Below are 26641 nucleotides of genomic sequence, written 5' to 3' on the forward strand. Positions count from 1 at the left end.
ATCACTCTGAGTAGATAGTATTATTAAGGAGTTAATTATAAATTAGAAATACAGTAGATGCAGGTTATTAGCAACCCTGATAAAGACAACTTTTGACAACATTTTCCCAGGAACCAATCCTGTCCCATAGACTTTAACGTTAATGCAATTATTGACACTTATTGACAACTGTATTACTAGTTGCCAGTGCTACAGAACGCACTTGCATGATTTATGCGCATACTTCATGCAGCTTTTATAACACACTGACTTCGCAACTGCGTATTTCTGGCAGACTGAGGCAGAATTGTGGCTTTGAAACTGGCTACGAAGCTGCACGCAAAATTGAGATGGATTTACAGTAGGAGGTAGTACATTGTAAAATGCAGACAATGTTGGACAGTTTCTTATTTTAAAAGTGTGTTCTTTAGAATTGATTGTAAGTACAACATATATTTTTTATGTTTGCTTTACTCATTGTAAGGACAATTGTAGAACATCGTTGTGTAGTACTATTTACTATTTAAGCCTACTCCCTTTTTTTGTTTTACACACGCGTGAAGTAAACAGTTCTATGTTTGGGTATTTCGTGTTTCTCATGTTAATTTTTTAACACTGCCGTTTTTGTTTTTAAATTCTAGTGGCATATGGATATCTGCCAGTGATTTGCCCATTTTTGAAAAAAAGTGCCGACCCATGATGATATGCTGTAATAGCAACACCCCCATGTGACCTGTTTTGACTAATCAGGATAGAGTATTTAAAATACCCATTTTATAAAAACCAAGGTTCAATTTTTTAATCTCAAGATTAACATTTTTTTAAATCGATTGACAGCCTAGTAATAATTTATAAAAATGTTTCTGTAACTAAAAACTATACACTTCAAACTTGCAATGTACTCGAAATCGCCTTATAAGAACTGTGATGTTTAACCTCACAATCACATTTAGAATCACTACAGTTATCAAACATACCATAAATAACAGACAGAATAGCCTACCTTACCTGATGTTTAGATCCCCAAGTCCATCCTCCTGTTTTTCATTGCAAACTTGTCAATTACCTAGGTCTTGGTTTTATAACAGCTGTTAAAGCACGTTTCGCACAGGACTAATCAGGTGTCCTCAGAGTTGGTCAAAAGCAGAGGATGTCTAGTAACCTCCCAGACGTGGATTCGTTTTTATCAAGGAAAGTCGGTAAAATCAAAATTTGTGAATGATTTGTAAACAATGAACCGGGTTTAAATAACTAATTTAAGGCTAGAATAATTATTTCATGCTTTGACTCAAAGTTTGAGTGATATGTATTTTCATACATATTTTCAAATGCACCGTTAAAAGGATACAATTTTAGTCGCCAGTTATGTTTTGTATTTTCGACCGTCGCACGAGGCCATAATTTTTCTCCCACGTAGTTGAATAATGAATTTCGAGGTGGCGGTTCAAACCCCCGAAACCACAGGACGGAGCTGCGTGTCGGTATTTCAAACAATACTGCCACCTATGTCTTTATAACAACTTAAACTTGCGAAGTGTTCAAAATTAATTAGCGTATAAGTATAAATATTGACAATGAAAGTAAAGATCATCCAGGTAAAATAATCCCTGAATTAATTGATTTAAGATAAAAAAAAAATACAATTTTATTGTTATTTATTTCAAATATGTACTTGTGGTTATAAACAGAATACTTAATGCTCATTTGTGGTATATGGTTTGTATTCCCCATGAGGAGTATGTCCTTACATTTAGTGGGACATCCTCCTACGGTGAATAAAAACCCTATACATATATATACAAAGAGCAAGAAAATAAAAATACAACAAGAAAAACACTTACTGACATAAACCTCACAATGTCATATTTTGCATTCAGTGGGAGAAACGAGATAATTTCACCAGCTACCTGAAAAAGACCTGGACATACACCTTTTCGAATTTCATCTTGTCAGAAAAAAAATAATGAAATGGGGGCGTAACCTGCACAGACATAATTAAGAATGCAGCATTTTCTACAGCACCGCAGTTTACACAAACAAAATTAAACTTAAACAGCTTAAGAAAGAATGTAAGAAACATAGAATATATAAAAAAAATAATATGGGTCAGAATATATTACCACACAAAAATATGTCTCTCGTTAGTTTAAGTCAGTAAAGTTTTGAGCTAGCAATTACGGCTCAAAACCAACTGAAGACATATTATTGTGTGGTAATATACTGTGACCCATACAGTAAGTTATTTAGAAATGTATGGCATGTCTTTCTTTTGTGATTGTTAGCTCCAATGTTCACTGTGTCTGAATTTAATATGCATGTACTAGTTAGAGTGCAGTTCCTGTGACCCTGTACAGCAGTGGTTTCCAACCCTGGTCCTGGAGAGCAACTGGGGCTTCTGGTTTTTGTTTCAACCAATCTCTGTTACTTAATTGAACTAATTATTGTTTTAATTAGTCAAGATTTAACAAGTGTTCCAGATCTTCGGCCATTGGTGATGTAAAGGCACCTATAAAACCTGCTGGATAGGGGCTCTCCAGGACCAGGAATGGAAACCCCTGCTGTACAGTATATCCTGGCTCATTCTGGAGGAATGGTAACAGAAAGGGACATTGATTTAAAAATGTAGATTGTGACATTGTAGTTAATTGTTGCCTGAATTGTTTTACATACCACTCCCTCAGAATTCAGTAAAGGATAAGAGTCTATAAGATAGTAATTTAGCCAATCTTAAGGTCAATTTTCCTACTTTGCATTATTTTTTTTTTAATGTGAGCGACATCTTAAACGACTTCAGTGTTCAGTATGTTGATTAGCATTATGAGATGGCACTTAGAAAGTAGGAACAATTACTTTAAAATGAGCACAAGTCTTCAAAGCTGAAACTGTTGTGGGAGTTGTATGGCTAACTCCATAGACTTTAGGTCTTAGGTCTTTATGTATTTGGGCTGTGGTGTATACATAATATTATTGTCAATAGTAGTGGATTGCAGTAGAATAATCTGTTGTATAAAATTACTTCGTAAACTGTAGCTGACTGAGTGCTAGTACTGAAATTCGTGTTGACAAAAAGGAAACAAATCTGGGCAATGAATAACATTGAGACCAGCACAAGGTAATGCAGCTGTGTTCCTGTTAGCAGTGTCTGGCAAGACAGCATGTGGTAAAGGGGATAACAAGGCTCTTTTCACACCAGTGCAGTTTTGGCACTAAACCACCATTTGGTGTGCTAGATATGCAGCCTCTTATGATTTAGGCAACCTTGATCAGACAAGGGCCTTTGATCTTCCACCACTGTGTCATGCCAGATCTATCACCATGGAAGCTCACAAGAAGGTGGCACTGACCTCATGGCAAGACTTAACACTCCATCATGACTGATCGAGGTAAGTGGCTAGTTAGATGAATCCGGCTTCCTGCCCAAATGGGGCAGCTCACATTGGCTTTCCCTCGCACCTCTATATTTTACAGTGTATTTTGGCTCATTCTGCAGGAAGGGTAACAGAAAGGGACATTACATTGACTTAAAAATGACGATTATGACATAGATAATTGTTGCCTGCATTGTTTTATATAAGGGTCCCTTCACTCATGTTTAGTCTTCACAGTTTTTATTTCAATATTGTTTTCTAAGGGGGATTTTAAAATAAAAACGTGTACACTGAAGCAAACATAATTTATTCACATGGTAGAAATTACAAACAAGAAGTGATTTAGGTAATTATGAGGAATGGCAATATTCATTATTCATATAACACATAATCTTTAAAAAAACAAACTGTTTCAAGGACTGTTTATAAACATCATCTTAAGTTAAACAGTGCTTTAAAAAAACATACCTACAAGCCTGACTGGATAAAACAGTTCTCGTGAATAATGTTGGCAAAATAACCCTTACAAGGTATTTTAATTTGAAAAGGGATGCATTTTTTTATTTAAAAACTAATTTATTTGAACAATTTAAAGAGTATCCATAATTTATTATTATTATTATTATTATTATTATTATTATTATTATTATTATTATTATTATTATTATTATTATTATTATTATTATTAACCTAGTACTTTTTCATGCAATAGGCCAAGCATGACAATGAGAAAGGGCTGCAGAGAGTAATTGTTAATGGCTTGTTTCCTTTGCCATTAAAAAGGTTAAAAAGAGTTTGGATTAGCTTTGAAAACTACACAAAAACCACTTTGTTTCTAAAGTGTCCTGAGAAAGCTACTTAATTTGAGATAACAATTTTAGAGCTTGTGACGGGGTGCGTTGGCAAGGAGACTTAGAGACCAGAAACTCTAGTTAAGTGCTCTCACGCATTTATTTACAACAATATGCACAATACAAAAACAACAAACCACACTGTACTGTTCCTTCACCATCACTACCTCACTAACACTCGTGATCATCCTTTAAACACTTGTGGCTGGAGCCTAATTAATAATTTAATGTATTCATTTGACAGCTCCAGCCACATCCACACATGTTTTTGCAGGGAGGAATTTAACCCCCTCCCTGCCACCCAATATTCCCCACACACCTGTGCACCAGCAGGGCTTTCAGCCTGCCACAGAGCTATTTAAAATTTAGTGTTGCTGCCGTAGCATCTAATTAACACTTTTTTCAAGAGCATGCCCAGAATACTATGCATCTCTGAGCAACTGTATAGAAATGTCTAAAGAAGCACAGCTCTCATTGTATTTGCTATAATGTTTTGGGGGAATTTACAACATATGAATATGATAAAATAATTTAATTAAATGAAGAGACAATAATATACATGTAATTAGTTTGAATGCTTGTCAAGAACCATAAATGTGAGTCTGCAGGACAAAATTAACTGGTGATAGCAGTTCTGTGGGGTCTAGAGTGACAGTTGTGACTCCAGCCAAGCCATGAATGGATTGAGACAAACTACCATGACTACATACAAGGCTTAACTTTACATATGCTTTATATTAACTGGGAAATAATTAACAGTAATTACAGAGAAATGTAGGTAATTATATGGTGAGCACAGCGGACAAACTTTTTTTAAAATGTTTTCTTGGTTGCGTGTTTCTTTGTTTCTATGAAAGCTTGTGAGGATTATAACTTCTGAACATCATGTTGGATTGATTTAAATGTTGTATACTGTTTTATAATCTTTGGCAAACAGGCAGTTTCATGTTTTTATAACAAACTATTGTAACCCCAAAAACCCACCCGCTAACTTAATAGATCTATGAGCATAATCAATTGCAAGCAACTAACTTTGGAGTGTTATCTGTAGCTGTCCTGCCCCAATAATAAATGTTATTATAAATTATGTTAAAGTTTAGCTCAAAGCTGGGGTTAGGGTAATATTTATTATTTCTTCTTATAACATGTATAACCTCTGATAAGGTCATTCTTGTCTGGTTAACATCTGTATAACATACAAGTAACATCCATACCAACATACATAACCCAGAGGTGAATCTCATACAGTATAAAAATAAACTAGTGGATGCAACTTTGTGTGGGAAGTGTGAGGTGTTCCTTTGAACTTTTAAATTAAATTTTACCATGACCATACTCTACTGTGTACCGTGCCTTATTTGGCACTTTTGAGACCTGTCACATGCAGTCCAGACAAGATACAGATCAAAGGTTTAGCAAAAGATGGGAGGTGTGTTGAGTATGTACCTTTATTAAGAGGCCCACTAATATAAAAAGGGGTCTTTCAATAAAAGAGAACAGGCCGAGTCCGACCCCAGAGCTTCTGGTCCCATAATGCAAAACCACTCTATAGAACTCTGCATATTGTTGATGCCAATGCCAAGAACGTACAGTAACTTTAACTCTTTATTCTATTACTATTAGAGCAGTGGCTCCCAACCCTGGTCCTGGTGACCCCCTGAGTCTGCTGGTTTTCATTCCAACTGAGCTCTCAATTACTTAACTAGACCTTTAATTGAACTGATCATTTGGTTAATTAGACCTTTTTAATTGTTTTCAGCTCTTAAACAGTTGCAGAGTTCAAGTTACTTATAAAATGTTATAGCTAACTTGAAATCTGTTAACTGCTTAAAAATGTCTAATTAAGCAAATAATCAGTTCAGTTAAGGGTCTAGTATTTGAGAGCTCAGCTGGAATGAAAACCAGCAGATTCAGGGGGTCGCCAGGATCAAGGTTGGGAACCACTGTATTAAAGTACCACCTTCAGTAAAATTCTAAAAATGTTTCCATCTCTATAAAAAGCTCACTGCACCAGCCTTTTACCAATCTACCACAGAAAGGTTTACAAGGTTTACTTTCACCATGAATAATTCCATTTTTGGCTGTCACTTCTAAAATTGTATAGAGGTAATCTTAGACAAACATTTTGTAACTATATTTTATGTATCTAAATAGTGGTGTTTTTTTAATACTGTTGACCTAAGACTTAACACAGACATCGCTAGTGTGCGGTGAGCCTAGGACATGGGGACACATCAAATGCCATTGTGCATGAGTAGTAAATTATTATTTGGGTCACCACTCCAATTGTGATTGCTCATTTGCATATATTGAAGATTTATTCAAGGATACCAAGATTTTTTTTGTAAGCAAGGTGTCTAAGTGGGGTAGTACAGAAAACAAATGGTTGGCCCCCAGTTGTTTTCCAGTTCTTCATGTTCTCCAATTGTTGGAGGGTTGTTTAATTCTAATAACTTTCCTTTTTGAACTACATGGCAAACTCTTGCAAGAACCTTCCATTTTTATCAATGGAGGCCAGCAACTAGAAAGGGTCACTTTAAGAGAAAATAAGTTCTGTCTGTGAACATCTACAGGTTGAATGGTGCCACTAGACTTCTTAAAGCCCCCAGTAAAACACTACATTTCCTTGTTGTACAAGACACTTACTCCAGGGGATTTTGCTCAAGAGACATACACTGCTGTGCAAAAGTCTTAGACACATACAGGAGTTACAATATATATATATATATCGATGTTATGAGCATCAACAATTTACTCAAGGCCTCCACTAGTGTTTTCCACTATAAAACAACTTTGACTGTTATTAATACAGCTTAGTGTGGGTGAGAAGAAACCAAGCTTGTCATTTAGCACTGTCGTTTGTCATCTTTAATTCACATTGATCAGAATCTTCAAACAACTCAAAGATCACAACAACTCAAAGTAAACTATACATGAGCAGTTAATGTGAAGTAGTGTAGTAGCTAATCCATCACATTTACCCAGTGGTTCTCAACAAAGGGGGGGGGGGGGGGGGGGGGGGGAGCGTAAGAAGCGTCCAAAAAAAATAGTAAAATGTTTTTTTTTAATTTATTTAAAATGTATATGTGACATGACTTTCTGTAGATGGCGCGGGTTGATTCTATGGTAGTATTAAAGCAGGTTGATTCTATGGTAGTATAAATGTCTAAGACTTTTGCACAGTAGTGTTCATCATTAGGTAGAGACCTCTAGTTCTCTTATGATATGGTACTACTGCAGAACAGCTAGTCTTAGAAACATGTGAAGATATTAAGAAAAGGAGAACCAACCCAACCTTTTCTTACCTAGGTACTTCAGCTTCAGTTCTAAGCACAATTTATACACAGTAGCCTCCAATTACTTACTATTGACCCCAAGGGTCAGAAGTCTTTACTCTCCAGAATAGGGTAGGAATTGGGCCATATTGTGGATATTTTCAGTGACCCTTGGCATTGTGTAATCAATGACTATGCTTTTGTAAAGCTTTTATTATTGCAGATTGCCCATATCCATCCCCATCATTATTTCACCTTTGCTGCTTCTTGACCCCTACTGAGGGCGGCTGTTGCAAATTCCTGGTGCCATTGCATACTAATACCTTATTCTGGCATCAGCATTTGTGATTGATTGTTAGAAATGTCCCATATTCTCACCCCATAGGGCTACCATTCATTTGTTACTAGGCTGAGTGACACTGGGAATGCACTACCGTTACTACCCATAACATAAGCACCAACCATATATTTCATTATATTGCACCCTTTACAAAACCTGTGTTCCTGGGTACTTTACGGTGGCATACTTCCCTCAAACACAAGCTTGAAATGCAGACTAGCATTGTAAAATTAGTTTAAGATCTTACGGAAGAGGTATCTCTTTTGAGGGAAATTCTGACATGCTGGTAATATTTTTTTAAAAAAACTGTTTAATTGTTTAGGAGCCAAACTAGTGAGCCTATAATCCCACCCCCAAGCTTGGAACTCTCTTGGAAATAACATAGATATATTACATTACATACATATCGCTTGTGTTTCCATACCAAAATAGATACAATGAAACGGTCAATATTATTAAATGCACCCTAGTATTTGATTGATGAATTAAATGAAAAATCAGCAATGTGGGTTTTCTCTGCCTTTTGAAAATCGCCATTTTCTTCACACTGTGAAGTAGTTCCAGGACCAGAAACATTGAGTTTAAATGCATTTTCTATGTATGTTAACTTTTGTGTCCACTCAATGTTCTTATTTGAAATGTTTTGGGTTAGTTTTCCTATGACTTTATTTTTTAATTCATGGATGTTCTGTTTGAATAGTTCCAGGCAACTCAAGTCAATGAGAAAATGTTGCTGACATTTACATTTTTTGCCTCAACCCTGCTTGGCCAAGGGGCTATTGCCTGGTCACATTTTGTTTTGTAGTTAGGCCAGAGGTGGTTGGTTACAAAGGAACTTGACCACATAAGGAATGGTAGGTATTTATAATTTAACGGTTAACTTAAAGAGTGATGTTTACTTGGGTGTGTTTTGATTACATGTGTCTTTTTACTCTACAGCTATTTGTCATCAGAATATTGATAGCTTCAAAATACTTATCAATGTAACAGTAGATGATCTCTAAATTTAAAACAAAGATCAACATGTCATAAAGCTTGAAGTTAAACAACACCTTGCTGTGGACATGTCAAGTAGGACTGACACAATTGATTCATATGCTTTCTGCAAGTCTTTTTTCATAACAGGGTTAAAAATGAAGATACAGCTGCAGAAACTGTACCAAATTAATTTCCATAATTGTATTTTTACAAGGGATTCTGTAACATAGAACAAATAAAGACCTTTACACATATAACTCAATAGGAAAAAGTTACAAACATCTTCAATCTGAGCTGCTAGTACTAATACTGGCTCATCCTTTCACCTATAGTATATTCACCATATGTGTATTCCACGCCACAGCAACAGCCAATAACCGTTTCTCTTCAAAGGTGTCTTAATCAAACCCAGACATTCCCAACCCCCAAGACATCAAATGGGGGGGGGGGGGGGGGGAGGGCGGACACAGGTGTCAATGGAACCCTTTCTTGTCTTTCAACTACCTGGAATGTAATGAATTGAAGTTTTAATCTGCATGCAAATGCTGATTACCTACTTTTAGACTTTTATAGATGGGTGCCCCCTCCAGCCCTATTCAGGAAATGATTTGTTTGGGCACATAACAGATTAATAATCTTCAAGCACTTTAGAATGTGCATTCACTTAAATATCTACTGAATAGTATTTGAGTAAATACAATGGCATATATTTATTTGCTGAACTGTTTATTGTTCAAGTGAAGTCTGCAGAAATAAAACAATTATTTAATTAACTTTGTAAACTGTCAATTTGTACATTTCCCTTTTAATAGATATGCATGTAGATATAAAAGGGATTAGTTGGGTTTATTTTATGGTTTTGGTTTTCAGGGTTAGTTTTATGGAAGGGTGGTTCTAATGTGTTTGTGTACCTTGCAGAGTTTCATTCATATCCTCTGCTATACTAATAATAAATGCAAAAAACAAAAACATAATGTAACAGGATGTGTTCAAACTGCGTCACAGTTTGTGTGGTAAGTATTTACAAGCCCTTTTTGCAATAAATCAGCACAAACTTGCACAGGGAATTTATGAAAAAAAAAAAAAATCCTCAAACATGAACTGAGAGTTTAATGTTATTATAATAATCAATGTGTGTAGTTACGGGTACATTTATTTGATTATTGAAATAATAAATAAACAATTAAAAAGATTTTCGAAACAAATAAAAAACATACATAATGCATACTTTCCTTGTATTTCCCTTTGGTGTTGCCGAGTGACAGCGCTAAGTGAAAGCAGGAGAGATATAAGGGTTAACAGTAGGGGGAGGGGTAGTTGACAGCAAACCAGCAGAGAGCAGTATAAAAACATTACAGAGAGCAGTCAAATACAAACAGTGTGTGTGAGAGAGGAGTCGTTAACAAATGCCCTGTGCAGCTGTACACATAGTGCGATTTGCACACATCGACTACATACTTCAGCAGCGTGTAATAATACAGAGGGCATTTTTTTAACAGAATGCTGTGTTTTTTATTAAGAAAGTATACCGATTCAGATAAGTGTATTGGAGCAACAAACTGACAGAGGAACTTTAAGAACAAGTTAAACTACGAGAGAAAAGTGGAAAAGGACACAAGCAAAGGAATATCTAAAAAGAAAAATCTTTAATTGAAGACTTTAAAGTTGAGGATTAAAAATACGTAAGAAAGTGAAAACAAGTATGCAGGGATGATATCAAGAACAAAAGCAATATTGAGCAGGAAAGAATAATGTGGAAAAATACAAGATTGACAGGATTGCAACCAAAGCGATATGTCGCCCGGTCAAATTGATTTGAAATTCACCTGGAAGAAATACTTGAAATGTCCTGGATCTTTTTAGATTACTCAAATCACTATAGTAACTAAGTATCGCTTCTGTATATATATAGATATATATTTATAAAGTGGCTATTATTGGTTCTGTAAGACTTTATATTGGTCCGTGTATTATATTAGAAATCGTTTATGGATATTGATTTATCCTCAACTATTAGTTTTACACAATATTTAACAAACATTTTAGATTAAATATTAGACTACAATTTAATAAAAGTCTAACAGGTGACTGGAACTATTACTCCTATATATAATCCTAAAAACATCAATCAAACTGTTAAAAATGTGCCCTAACAACTGCTGAAATCGGGGTATTTCTATTTCTTTAAAACATACCAGAGCCCATGCTGAAGAATTCGAAATAGTTTAACATATTTAATAACTGCACTTTGGGTTACCCCGTTCGTTTAGGGTGTAGTTATTTTAGTTTTTCTTAAAACATTTCCCCTAGTTTGTCATTTTTAATCCCGAAGTGGCTCCGCTGTGGTGTGGCGGCTCCTCGTCCCCGGCGGATCCGGAGAGTGGAGTCTCTACCGCGGGAGGAGGCGGCAGTGGATCCGCTGCTCCCCCGCAGGGTCCTAAAGCCGGAAGACTGAAAAGGATGGTGCGGCTGGTTGCAGAGCTTCTCTTACTGTTGGGGCTGCTTCTCCTAACTTTACACATCACCGTGCTGCGGAGCAGCCCTTTGCATCAAGCAAACGTGACTTACAGCAGCGAGCAAGACACCGTGCTTACGGAGGTAAGGTACCCATCAATGTAAAGTACAATTATAACAACATATTTTGCTTTGTGCCTTTAGCAGTCAGTGTCATCGTGAGCCAGATACCATGTAGCTAAATTAAAAGTTTACTCGTGTACTCGCTAATTTTGTTCAGTTGTTTTTAGTTTGTGTTGCAAGTTTGTAAACTGTTAAACAGTTTGGAGCCGCACGGGGCTGCAGTTAACATTGTATATGATAATGAAGTTTTTTTTGTTTGTTTGTTTGTTTTTTCTTGGTTGTGAACTAGAAACATCATATTAGGGATGACATATAATTTACATCTACCATAACTATAATTTGATGTCATATATGGATAATATGTGTATATATGTAATTAATATACTCAGATTCAGGACAGTGTATTAAGCTATATTTCCACATAACAGTTCATATGTTTTAGGCTTGCACCACTCTGTAAATTGATAAAAGCATGCATACATTTCGTTTTAAGGGGTGCTGTTGTTGTCATTTTTGCTTTCACAATGTTCAAAGTGTGCAATGCCTGAAGTCAGTTCTGCTTAAGAAAACATTTCCATCGAAAAGCCATAGATGCCAACGTGAACAGGAGGGAGAATTTAGTATGATATTTGGGAAAGACATTTACTGAAATTTATGGTAAAATGTTGGTGCAAGGGCAAAAACCATCCCTTCAGCAAGTTCAAATACAAAATCCCCACTCAAAATCTATCAATCCAACAGACTTCAAACACTGAAGTCATGGACTAATATATATATATATATATATATATATATATATATATATATATATATATATATATATATATATATATATATAATGTGGACATGAACATGAAAACGACAGTTGCTTACATAAGGATATTGTTGACAGTCCTTTCATGATCCGTCTTACGAGCTGATATGTGTTGGTCTTTCATGGACAATGATAGCAATTCCATGATAACTATGTAGCACAGTAAACATCATCTTTCAAATATGTTAATTTAGATTGAATGCACATACTGTAAATGTCGTGCAAATATTGATACCAGAACAATATTGTTCTAGTATCTTATGTCTATACTTTTTTTTCTTCTTCTAATTTGGGGTTCATGGGGCAAGTATCTAAGATGTACAGTGTTCACTGTCAAAGTGTAATTAAAACAACACAGTAACCTTAGAAATATGTTTTCTTGTGCTTTTGGAATGCATTCACTGTCAGCCTTTTCGCGTTTTTACAGTACAGGTTGAGATACTGTAGGCATTGTAAAGCCCAATAAGGTATGGTAATTGTATTAAAACATGTCAAACTATGTTGAATGAACCATATAACCATGGGAAGAATACTGAAACATGACTGTTAATGTATGTAGAAAACTTAAAAGGGATGATTATGCAAACCTGACAACTTGTCTTACTGCAGTATGTCTTGCAATGCAAATTGCGTTTTGCTATTTCTTTATATGGTACATTTTTATTAGGGGCTAGTTAAAGCCGAATAAAGGCACACATGCTCGTTGAAAATATGAAGATGGATAAACTTGGTGTGTGCTCTTTTCAGCTTTTTCTTGATAGATAAACAATTTCAGGATCTTCCCATAAGAGGCACTGGCAGGATTTTCAAACACCAGTGTTATTGTATCGATCTTGCGGTATAGTAACGAGAGCTTTAGTAGCAAGTGATTTTCAAACGAAATGTGTTAATTAAATCAATCCGTTGATGCTTTGAAATTGAGTCGTTAATGAACGCATTTCTTGTTAAAAAGCTTAATTGTCACGTATATCACTTCCTGTCTCAACGACTAAATAAGTGGAACTCATTAATCGAAATGCATGTTAACAAGATGAAAAAAAAATTAATGGAAGCATAATTCGCTGTTATGGAAACTACTAGCGTACAGCGAGACGGCTCTCTCACCTGCGAGCAGCAGCCAAATGGAAAAATGTATTTTCTTATGTTGACATCTACTTTTGTATTTTAGTATGTAGGATTGTAGGCTATAAATAAATACATTTGAAGTGTCATTTGTGTCTATAGTTGTTAGTTATTATACATGTATACCATGTATGTAACACTACATTAAATATTTATTAAGCCTTTAAAATTACGATAGAACTCCCCAATCCAATACACAATTTGTTTATAGTTAATTTTTCGGTGAATTCCTCTAATTATGCATTTTCACGGGTACCGTTTGCTCGCCTCCGCGATAAATAAAATCAACGTGAATAGAAGTAGCCACCGAATATTTACAGTATTATAAGAAGATGTTATAATATGTGCATACAGAGGTGTGAAGGTGAGTGTACACTGTACATACAGTGTGGGGGGAGTCTGACAACATTACAAATACAGGCAAAATCCATGTCCATGATCTCGATCACATTAGGTATTCCATTCATGTCTGTGGCGGTATCTTTTGAAAGCAAGCCCCATGTTGCACTTTTTAACTATTAGACTAAATGTTTAGAGAATACTTAACAACTGCTATTGATGCTGCATGATTTGTTTATTATTAACAGTATAAGTTACCTTCATTGTAAATAAAAAACGTGATTTGGTATAATTTAATGATTTAACGCTATTAATAATACATTGACCATGATTATAGCAGCAGTTTTTAAGTATTCTTCAAATATTTTGTCTAATAGTTAAAAAGTACAATGTGGGGCTGTCAGGTCTTCTTTTCAAAAAATATCAGCGTGGGCATTATATACAAACCAATGGCATACCGTGTGTGTATGTATGTGTGTGTGTGTGTGTGTGTGTGTGTGTGTGTTTGTTTTAATAGAGAGAGAGAATACATGCATGTCTCCAGTCATATGTGGTTTTCACGATCATGTCGCCTTAAGTTCTAGCCAAAATTGTAGATATTTATTACTGCCGTAGCTTTATCTTTTCGCCTATTGATTAGCCCCATTGCCACTGTACTTTATGCATCCATGCATCCCTTCCTGCAATGTCATTGGGCAGTGTGTTCTGGGCTTAAAGTCACAAATTGATAAAACAAGTCAACAAATCTTATTCATAACCACAAGCATGTAAATGTCTAAAATATTTCCATAACTACAAATATTGAATTATCTAGGTAGTCTGTATCGTCGGTGTCACAACCTTGGTGCGTTAAATTTCTGTTTTAGGGTGAGTTATAGTCTTTCGTTAATTAAAACCCTCCTTTTCCAAGTGCAATTTAACTCCAGATAAATTATGACAACACAGATTTGCTTTTAAATTCTCACGCAAACAAAAGAATTAGTCTCAAGAAGCACTGCTCGTTAAGATATTAACATTATTTCATAAATCAACATAATTTCGGAAATCATGTTATCTTGATTATTTAATAACGAGATAGGCATAATGACCTCTTGAAAATGCCAAAATCAATGCTGCATAATGATTTGTTGATTAACACTGGAGTTGTCATTTACAAACTTTTGAAAATCCTGCCCACTATATACAGTCAGCACTCGCATATGTGACCCTATAACATTTTTACTTCAGTGACAGTTAAACGAGTGTGACCATATCTGATTATTTCATTTTCCAACCCATGTCTGTTTTTCAGGAAACACAAAAAAGATACAATGTCAAATACATAGCTGAAAGGTCTGTGTTTCAAAATAAATAAACTAGATGTACTGTAGTTGGTTACAGTACTATATTTAACAGAAATATGTTAATTCAGAAGATTTGATTCTGACAATGTCACTTACCAAAAGAGAAGACTGTAGACACATGGACTGTACAGTACATTTTTATAAATCTGGGACATATTAATTTGTAGCAGTATGTAACGTTAGGCTACGGATGTAACCCTGGTTCCCTGAAAGAGAAGACGACTGCCTGCCACAGGTCAGGTATTCACTAAGCATTTTATGTCAGAGCTGCCGATAGGCCCCTCCAGGGAGTGACGTCCTCGGTGCCGCCTCCCGCGGGATCAAACAGTCACTCCACAGAGCTCAATTCCTCTTTTGCATCAACCCTGTGAAAGCGACTGATGTGACCTCGCAGGTTGGGGGTCGTCTTCTCTGTCAGGGAACCAAGATTACATCCGTAGCCTAACGTTCCCTTTCAATTCAAAGACGACCACCAGCAATACTTTTGGGTAAAGTATACCAAAGCCATCGCAAGGGAGCGTGAGCGGTGAGAGCAGACGAGGGATGACTCGAAACCGCTAAACCACAGTTAGCAATGCGAGCGTGCAACCTCAAGGACCCTTGTACCTAACGAAGGTATAGAGGGATCTACCACATTAAGTCGGTAGAGCCTGGTGAAAGTATGCAGAGTAGCACAGCTAGCCACGTACATTTGTCAGTCAATGAGGCTCCTCTAAAGAGGGCCCATGATGTAGCCACGCCTCTAGTAGAGTGTGCATCGAGTCAGTGGGGACATGGAATGCAGATACAGCTCCAAGTTACACTTTCAGTGTAGAGGGGGATTTACCGCCTCCAGCATGACCTCTGCATGTAGTATCAACTGCATCTGAGAGCCGGAAGGAGTCTCTCTGGTTCTGAGTGCCAGAGAGTGTCTCTTGCCTGACTGAGGAAATCCAGGCGTAGCGGGATCTCCCAGGGCTGGCCTTGCAGTAGCTGGCAAAGGGTCAAAAACCAGATTCTCCTGGGCCATCTGGGGGCCAACAGGAGAACTGTCGCCTTCTCTCTCTGGACCTTCTCTAAGAAGACCGGGAGCAACGGTATTGGCGGGAATGCGTACAAGAGCGTCCTGGGCCACTCGTGGGCTAGGGCATCGTTGCCTGGTGGACCACCGCAGTGGTGGACAGAGAACCATAGGAGGCAATGAGTCGTTTCCGCTGTGATGAAGAGATCGACTTGGGCCTTCACGAAACATACCCAAATGTGCATTCTGATGGGTGAGGACCCGCCCTCGAGAGGAGGCCCGCCACCTGATTCACTATTCTGGGAAGATGAACAGTCCAGAGGGATAACAGGTTCCGTTGTAATCTGAAGGTTATGTGATGTAACCCCGGTGACCGAAGTCCTCCCTGACATACGCCACTACCGACATGTTGTCCGTCCGGACAAAGAAATGCCTCCCATGGAGCACCGGGAGAAAATGCTGGAGAGCAAGGTGAACCGCTTGCAATTCCAGCGCATTTATATGCACGGATGTCCAGTGGCCCGACCAGGACCTGCGGACTCCTATGCCGGCCCAGACTGCACCCCAACCTAAATTGGAAGCGTCTGTCATCGCCACCTGGCGGCTGTGGATCACCCCCATCCTTACACCTTTGCGCATGTGAGAGGCCGACAGTGTCTGTCGCATTTGGGATGTAGCCGGAAGGCATTGAGCCACGTCTAAATCGGACGTATATGGAGCAATCCCAGCTGGAGGGCTGATGAAGCCGTGACCAGAGGTACTATCGATCTCTGTTGAAATGGGTATAGACAATTTTGAATGGCGGCCACTCAGGTAGGCTTGCATTGTAAGGGAATCCAGCCGGAGTCCCAAACCATACTTTGCACTGGAATTAATTGACTTTTGGCATCATTGAGGGTGAGACCCAGTCTCGACAGATGCTCCGTCATGATCACCGTGTGGGCCACTGCTCCTTCCTGCTACTGGGAACAGATTAACTAGTCGTCTGGGCAGTTCAACACCCTGATCCCTTGCAGCTGCAAGGGGGCCAGGATCGCATCCATGAACTTTGAAAACCGTGCAGGGCTAAGAGAGGTCGAATGGCAGCACAGAAAACTTAGCGATGAGTAGATATTTCCTGTGCGCAGGACGAATAGGGAAGTGAAAATACGCGTCCTTTAAGTCCACAGTAGTAAACCAGTCACCCGGCCGCCCAAAGCTCTGAGGCACTGAAGTACCGAGGGTGACTAAAGACTGGAGCACTCCGGTATCAAGGGTGCAAAAGCACCGAGGACACTGAATGCAGGTAGGCTGAGGCAGCATGGCGCCGAAGCACCGAGGGAGCAAGGGCACAGAGTGCACTGAGGCTCTGATGCTCCAAAATGCGCAGAAGTACTGAGGAATGTCTGGAATTGAAGCACCAATGCACTGTAGTAACGGGGCACCAAGTGCGCTGAGGCTTCGAGGCCATGAGGGCACTGAAGCACCAAGGGCATCTAAACTCTGGAGTACCGAGGCACTGAGGGCGCCAAAGCATCGAGGGCACTGTGTGCACCGAGGCTCTGAGGCCCCGAGGGCGCCGAAGCACCAAGGGGCAGCGAGCACCGAGGGCATTTGACTCTTGAGCGCTGAGGGTGCCGAAGCACAGAGGCTCCGAGGCATCGAGGATGCCGAGCACCAAGGATGCAAGCACCGACAGTACTGAGGACAGACAGGCGCCTAGCCATAACCGCATGCAGTCAACACAACTTGGGGTAGCACGTAGCATATGCCGGGGTGGATACACAGGCTCGAGTGGCTGCGGTAGGCAATCAGGATAGCAGTACAGGGAAGCACACTGTGCTGCACCAAGGTGCAGCGTAGGCAATAGCCTGGCCTGGACCGTGTGCAGTCACACAATGGGGCAGCGCGTAGCGTACACCGGAGTGGAGCACAGGCTGAAGGAGCTGCAGTAGGCGATATTAGACAGGAAAAAAAGTATGTACTGCTTACTGCAAAGCTGTGGGGGTGGCACATTGACCACACCAGGTGGGTGGGTTTTTTTTGTTTTGTCTTGTTTTTTAGGCCAAGTGGGCCAAGACAATCCAGCATAGTCGACTCAACAGCGGGACGCAGCAGAGCCGGATACCGTGGAGGAAATCCCGTGTCTCCTTCTTCTTCTTCTTCTTCTTCTTCTTTGCTGCAAATAGTAGGAGAGTATACACACAAACAGCTGAAGCTCAGTATAATCAAGAGTATCTCTGCAGCCCTGAAGCACGGAGCTGACACATTGTCCTGACACGCAGCCATGTGCATGGACCGATATGCGCATGCGAAAAAAACAAAAAACAAAACCAAAAAAAAGGTGGGCTGTGACAGTTAATCAAGTACATTTTAACATTGAAAACTGGTGACAGAGTCAGAAACCGTGTGTGACGGGTAAGTGCATGTATATAATTGGAATTGATTTTATTCTTAATACAAGGACGGTAAAACAAGACTGACATGTATCTGGGTGTCATATATCTGAGTACTACTTGGCTTAATACATACATTTTTCTATAAGTTCTTCGAAAGAAAAAATAAAAACGTACTTGGTACATCTGACGCATTACAGTACCTACAAGTGGTTTCGGTTGCACGACAGTTCGTCCCGACAATGCGTCCCCACTCGACAATTCGTCCCGACAATGCATCCACACCTGACAGTTCGTCCCCCCCAAACAATTCATCCCTATTACTAGATGTACATATTTTAAGTCCTAATATGAAAGCAATGTGTGTGTACTTTTAAGATGTTGACTGTCTAACCACATAGAAATTGTTGATCGTTCACTTCAACAAGCTAGTGTTGTTGATGAGACTGTTTGTTTGTTTTTATTGGTTCACCTGGATGGTGGGGGGAGCTTTCTGAATGTTCCGTTATTGATAATAGACTGCTAGGACGAACTGTCGTTAGGACGAATTGTCATGGAGACAAATTGTCATGGACTCAGTGGTTTCTGTCTTGTTTCACTGGGTTTTAATTGAATTAACATAGTGTAACACATGCAGGTTCATTTTCATTTTTAGTTTTAAATTGCAGGTAGTGAGAGGAGAAAGAAATGCTTGACAGTGTGTTAATTCTTAATTTGCCTTCAAGCAATTCAGTCTCCTGCACAAGTGAATTACAGAGGTTTCTGTTTGTTAATTTGGAAGACTGTGGTAGAGGACTGTGGACAGAGAATCCTTGGGGAGGTTAAGTGATCCTGCATACACTACATCTACTGTATTGTAAAGCATCCTCTGCATAGCATGGCTTTTATGTGCACATTCTTATAAATCCGATCTCTAAATAACACTAGCAACATGATCACTGGTTCCCCATCTGACCTACAGCATAGCATTTGTCTAATTAAAGTAAATAATAAAAAGATATTCAGCACAACAACATAGTGACCAGTGATTGTGTTTCTGCTGCTAATAAGAGGTAAGAAAACTGTTTCTAAAGCATCACTACTCCAATGGGCTAGTGTAATGGGCAGTGTTATTTCTTGGCAGACACCCTTATCCAGGGCGACTTACAATTGTTTCAAGATATCACATCACATTATTTTTACATACAATTACCCATTATACAGTTGGGTTTTTACTGGAGCAATCTAGGTAAAGTACCTTGCTCAAGGGTACAGCAACAGTGTCCCCAACCTTGGATTGAACCCACGACCCTCTGGTCAAGAGTCCAGAGCCCTAACCACTACTCCACACTGCTGTGTTGTGTGATACACTGCCATTACAGATTCTGTCCAGTCCCCTGTCGATGAGATGAAGTTAACAAGCTCTAAAACCATGGATGCAAAGAAGCCTGGCTCTTTTGCATTGTGGTTAGACGCTCGCTTGCAGTGAGCAGGGAACCGATTCGTGCCAGACTTCGCCCTGTTACACCTAGGTTGCTTTTTCTGGAGAACTGTGTTCCTAAAGGGGAAGTGATGTGAACCACACTATCTGAATGTTTTTTTACTTGCCATAGTATCTAGTCTGCCTTTTAGCTGTCCACCTGCTGTTGTTTTGAAGTTGTATACATAACACTGCAAGTAGTCCCATGTCAACACAATTGCTTCGCTCTTCATCTACATGTGCAATAAAAACAAAGAATTGTCCCTTCTCCATGTTGCTGAAGACAAGAGGGGCAGGGTTAGAAATCCTGATAAACCCAGGGGTGATCATTACTGCTGTGGCAGCCTGCTGTCAACATGACTCCATCAGTGTCATTGGAGCTTCCTGTTGACATCACCAGGAAGAGTTATGTTCTATTAAAGTCTTCTTTGTGTCTAGTGCAGCAGGTTTGAGTTTCAGCGCAGCTAGCATTTCATCACTCTTACCTTTTTGAGTGCACCAAGTTTCTTGACCAGCAGAAGATACTGCTGAATGAGTCTCTTTACCACAGGATGTAGCTTTAATTGAGGGTCTGGACTCTTGACCGGAGGGTCGTGGGTTCAGTCCCAGGTGGGGGACACTGCTGCTGTACCCTTGAGCAAGGTACTTTACCTACATTGCTCCAGTAAAAACCCAACTGTATAAATGGGTAATTGTATGTAAAAATAATGTGTAAAAACGAATGTAATTGTATGTCAAAATAATGTGATATCTAAATCTATTTAACAATTTACTCCATATCTACACTCATATTTGTTATCATGCTAAGTAAGGTTGCTAAGGAATATAATAATAATAACACTGTGTAACAATTTTTTTTTTTTTTTTTTGGTTCCTGGGTAGTAAGAGTTATTTCCTAATTGCTTATGCCTCAAAAGTATAGAAAATGGCTATTATTCCCCACAAACTTTGCTTTTGTTACCAGGACAGTGGTATTTTGAAATTGACCTATTTTCCAGAACATTCCAGATAGATTCAGTGCTGAGTAAACTTGGAGTAACTTCTAGAACTTTCTAGAACTTTCCAGTAATATAAATAGTAGTATAAATACAGGGGCCTTAAGCCCACCAGTTCAGTTTAGTTCCAGTGGATACATATCTGCATTTTTCTGAGATGGCATCAAGGTCATAGGAGACTTCAAAATGGTGGCATTCCTGATGGGTCTCCAAGGTGGTTTTACCAAGTTTCCCTGCTATCTTTGCCTTTGGGACAGCAGGGACACCAAGGCGCACTACCACAGGCGGGACTGGCCACAGCGGACCGAGTTCTCTGTGGGGAGGAACAACGTCAAGTGGGAGCCACTGGTGGACCCCCGGAAGGTGCTGATGCCACCACTGCACATCAAATTGGGCCTTATGAAACAATTTGTCAGAGCTCTAGATAAGGAGTCGGCAGCCTTCAAGTACCTTCAAGACTTCTTCCCTAAGCTGTCTAAGGCAAAGGTCAAAGCCGGTGTCTTCGTAGTAAGGAGAAAGCGGCTTGGAACAGCTTTGTCACAGTGGTTCGGGGCTTCCTGGGCAATCACAAGACCGAAAACTATGTGGAGCTGGTTGAGACTCTGGTGAAGAACTACGGCACAATGGGCTGTAGGATGTCCCTCAAAGTCCATATCCTTGATGCTCATCTTGATAAATTCAAGGAGAACATGGGAGCGTACTCAGAGGAGCAAGGCAAGCGCTTCCACCAGGATATACTGGACTTTGAACGCCGCTACCAAGGACAGTATAACGAGAACATGATGGGAGACTACATTTGGGGGCTGATTCGTGAAAGTGCGAAAAACTACTCGCTTCTAAATCTTTTGTAGTCATTTTTGGATTACTTTAGTATAAATACATGTTAATTTGGATTCATATATTGTTTTTTTCTGACTTTATGTGAATGAAAAGACACATATTCGCCCGTTTTCTCATTGGAAATAGGTAAATTTCAAAATATCACTGTCTGGTCACAAAAGTTTGTGGGGAATAATAGCCATTTTCTATACTTTTGAGGCATAAGCAATTAGGAAATAACACTTACTACCCAGGAACAAAAATTGTGTTACATAGTGTAATAATAATAATAATAATAATAATAATAATAATAATAATAATAATATAAACATTTGCACCAGAATTTAATGTTAATGTAATGTTACTGGCGCAATATGAGTAGAGCTCTATGAGTTTTTGTTTTTTATTTTTGATCATGTGATGTCCCTTTTTTTGAGCCAACTCAATTATACTCTTGGAAAAGTGATTGTGAAACAAGTTTGCTATTTTTTTCTCCCGTAAATTGATTGATACTATGATTCTGTTTCAAACCGAACGCAAACAGCAAGTGAAGTTAATGATTTAATTCAATCGTAATTAAGGGGAAACTATTGTTTGCAAAACAGGCTATAATATTTTTTGCCACAAGTCATTAAGATTTTAAATCCGGGAAAAGCAATTTAACTAAACTTACTTTTTGTGTTCGGTTTGACTTAAAAAGAAGGAGCTGCCTTTTTTAACATTATCAATTAAACAGAATTACAGTGTAATTCAGGTTACGGGAGAAAAAAAGTGATCTCATTTCCCAATCAATGCTTTTCCAACAGTATATTGAAGAAACAGAGTTGGCTCAATATAACTTTAACCCTTTTGGGACCAAGCATTTTTCAGTGGGATGCTCCACCAGGACCAGGCATTTTTTTGTCTGTATTTGACTCTCTTTCTATAAAAATTAATTTTTACAGTAGCATCTTGGAAATTGTGTCCTTTTTTTCAGAACACTGGGGAACATTATTATAAAGTATTTCAGAAACCACAACAACTCCTCTCTCCAATCTTTTAAACTCTGTTTTTATTATTATGCATTCTGCATAGTGTTTTCAATGTGTAAAATATATATAAAAAAATAATATTCTGTGACCTGAGGGACCTTACAATACTTCCTGAACGTTTTGTTAAAAAATATTGATATTTTGGTAAAATACATTGGATTTCCAGTGTTTTTCTGTGTCTTTCTTACCTCTAAACAAGTTTCTCTGAAGCAGGCTGTGATGTCTTCTTCGCCCTTTAGACACTAAATGCCCATTTCGGTGACGTCGCACGAAAAAGAAAATCCATCAGGAAGTGAAATTCAATCTCTCCCCTATCCACTGATATGTGTTTCAAGCCTGTTCATCAATGTACGGTGGCCCTATAAGATCAAAACGAAGAGCGTTTTTTATCGTGTTTACACGATCGCGGTCCTAGAAGCCCACTGAAGTATGATCATGTTAACACGACCCCAGTCCTTAACACTAGAACCGCCACGGCAGTCATTTTGACAATTTTTGGTTTTCAAATTTAAATTACTCTGCGTGTCTGAAAGTTATGCGGTTGTCCGTTTATGACTTTTCCTAAATACATGTATTAAATACCCTGACGACCTTTGAAAGGCAGGATCACGAAAATAAGGTCGTTATAATCCCATCTACCAAGAACCGCCAAAGCTGTCATTTTGACTGCCTTTTACAATACATGTTTTTATTTTTAATATAACCTACAATATTCTGCCAGGTCCAGTTGTTATCTCTACTGGACGTGGCAGCCATAAATTCTTTCGTTTTGTACAAGGAATGCACCGGGGAAAATATCAGTAGGAGAAATTTCATCTTGAAGCTTGCCATAGCGCTTCGGCAGAAACATTTCGATCAGAAAACTGCAAAGCGAGTGGTGCATCAGGTAAAGGTGCAGGATGCGCCCTATAGCCTGGACGTCGCCGGTTCAAGTCCAGGCTATTCCACTCCCAACCGTGGACGGAAGCTCCGATGGGGCAGCGCACAATTGGCCAAGTGGCACGGGGGGGGGGGGGGGCCTAGGTTGGCCAGGGTGTCCTCGGCTCACCACGCACCAGCAGCCCCTGTAGTCTAGCCCGGTGACTGCAGGCTTGCCTGTAAGCTGCCCAGAGCTGCATTGTTCTCTGATGCTGTAGCTCTGAGGTGGCTGCATGGTGGATCTGCAGTGTGAAAAGAAGCGGTCGGCTGATGGCACACTCTTTGGAGGACAGTGTGTGTTCGTCTTCGCCGCTCCGGAGTCAGCGCAGGGGGGTTAGCGGTGAGCTGAGCCTAAAAATAATTGGCTATTCTAAATTGGGAGAAAATGATAAAAAAAATTGGCGACTTCTAAATTTTGAAAAGAAAAAGAAAACTGCAAAGCAGCAGGTTGCAGCAGCACAACCTGGATTCAGTGCTGCACCGAGTGACACATGCAAGAGAAAACATATGTTACTTTCGTTTTAAATTAAAAACTACTTTAGTTTTTACAGTTTTGTATGTACATATAGCTGTTTACACACTAGTTTCTTTAAATTGTTTTCTTGTTTAACCCCTGTTATGTTTAATTTGTTCATTTAAATACGGCTTTTCGGCTGTGCACATGTTTGATATGATGTGCTTGAATAAAACTTTTGAGTTGTATCCAATAGTTTGTCTTTCATTTTAATATTGATGTTGTTTAAAATGTAACCATCATAATGACTGCCGGCGGCGGTTTTAGGTATGAGTATAACCGCGGTGGTTCTAGTGTTAAAGGTTTTAAAGGGACATCACGTGACCAAAAATAAAAAACGAAAACGAAGAGCACTACATATGAGGTACCCTGGCGCTAGAATCTAGTGCAGAAGCGCCAAATTTGCATGCCTGAGATACAGGATAAATATTGACTACCTAAAGTATGTATCTCCTGACCACTTTCTCCAAATTACAGGCCATTCAAAAAAAAAAGAAAAATGATATACACCCACACTGAACTGGACAAGAGATTATGTGGCTTTAAAGATTGTTGGTGTGACTCCAGTTCTAAAACGGTGCTCAAAATCCTCTCTACGGAATGCGTAGCCGCTGCATGGAAGCAATAAACACTGAGCAATGGGAAGTCGTGTATGCAGGCCTTATGGTTAGGAGAAGTAGGGGATCAAGGTTTCTGGTATGTCGTCAAATCTCAAGTACTAATTTTAGAAGCATTTTTAGCACGCGATTTAAACCTGTCCTTGTCAGTAACCAGTGTAGATGTTAAAACATTAATGACCATGTTTAGATGCTTCATGATTATTGTAGTGGACTAAGTGTCCATTATTCATAATAGAAGGTCAGGTTAAATGTTTGCTAAATAACAGAAAATATGGGTGCTGAAATCCATCTTAGACATCTCTAGGTTGTTTTTTAGTCCAGACCATCTTCTAAAACTGCATGAGGGAAATTCTTATTGACTCTGTATGTAAAGATAATATTGCACTCCCAGATCCAGACAGACACTCTTTTATATTGCAGCCTCAAAGCTTGACTGCCATAAATATATCATACTCAGTATACCCCTGAGGTGCAATAGTTAGTACTGATGTATTTTTATGAATAGAGTATGTCAAAAATTGTTGTATAGAGATTATACAAAGATCAACTTAGTTTTTAGATTTTCCCATGTTTTTATATCCATGTTTCACTCTTAAGAAATCAGCTGCAGTTTATATTACAATTAGTGCTTCTGATTTTCGGTTTTAACCGATAAAAACAGATAAAATCGGTGTATATCCAATAAACACTGGAAAAACACTGGAAACGTTGACTTGACCCCTTTCCCCATGAAGTAAATAAATAAAATAACCTAAAAAAAAAAAAATAAATAACCTTGCAGTTGAGCAATGCCCCTCCTTCCTGGCTTGTATCTCGCATTGATTTGTTCTGAATACTTTAAACCCATCCAACTACTGAGTGGCAGCAAATTCCTACATTTCTACTGGAGGATTGTACACACTTGCGAGATTTAAAACGAGATTACAATTAGAAATGAAAGATTGTTCTTGCTCTTTCTTGTTCTTGAGATTTAAAGCTGTATTCCAGAATTTAAAACAGAACTGCAAATTGAGGCGAAATGTAAAAAAATGTCTAAACACACAGGAAAACCCAGAATGTGCTCGTGACCAGAAGGATTTAGTTGTGGAAGACAGCAAAAGAAAGAAGGTACAACTGAAGTGTGCAAGTACTGTCGAGTTACTATACATGTTGTGATAGAAAAAAACGGATTTACATAACTCAAATAGCTAATGAAATAAGCACTCAAACTAATAAAAACCAAACAACTGAAGCCCTGCTTATAATATAGTGTAACAAGTCAGAGCAAAAATGTGTTAATATTTTAGCATGAAAGCTATCAAACAATCACACTAAGTAGTAATGCTTGATGATTTAAGAGACCAGGGAACAAGATTACTCCACAAAGCTGTAATTTGTTTAGTCACTGAAAATAGTTGCATGCTGTACGAGGCAGTGCAAAATATGCCTGGAATGTACTGAGCGTGTGTCACACAGAGTAATGTATAACTACAAGCTTGTTTTTTATCCACCCCAGGGACTTTTAAAAGCATAATGAATTTGATTTACATTGGGAATCACTGGTGTTCACACTAAAGTGGAAGTCTTTAAGTAGAAAACACATTTCTCATCAAAGACTGATCATGCTAATTGGGACCAATATGCATATATCCTTGTAATAAGGGCTATTGTAATATTTTGTCAGATATCTAGAATACTTATATGTAGTTTTTTTTAAATCAATAGGTCAATGGCATAATTTATGGCTATATGCACTCTACATATACACACACACTTACTCGTGAGGTGCTCGTCCAGTAAAGAAACTTGGTAGTGAGATTGTAGGGAAGCTACTGATTATTATTATTATTTTTTTTGGCCTTATGGAGGCTCTATCTCGCCATTATCATCACCAAGGACAGTGGGATAGTAGGTCAGGTTTATACGCTTTGTGGGTTATTAAAGT

General features: G+C 38.6%; 1 protein-coding gene across 1 annotated transcript in view; it reads left to right on the forward strand.

Moving 5' to 3' along the window:
- Positions 1–10161: 10161 nt before the first annotated feature.
- The window catches only part of LOC117402281 (isthmin-like), a 36485-nt gene continuing 20005 nt past the window's right edge, over positions 10162–26641 (forward strand). The window contains exon 1 of the mRNA XM_034003276.3: positions 10162–11389. Within this exon, the coding sequence (XP_033859167.2) occupies positions 11252–11389 (138 nt within the window). The 5' untranslated portion in view covers positions 10162–11251. The remainder of the gene's footprint in view (positions 11390–26641) is intronic.

This window comes from Acipenser ruthenus, chromosome 5 (assembly GCF_902713425.1).
Source record: "Acipenser ruthenus chromosome 5, fAciRut3.2 maternal haplotype, whole genome shotgun sequence".
In the NCBI taxonomy this organism is placed as follows: Eukaryota; Metazoa; Chordata; class Actinopteri; order Acipenseriformes; family Acipenseridae; genus Acipenser; species Acipenser ruthenus.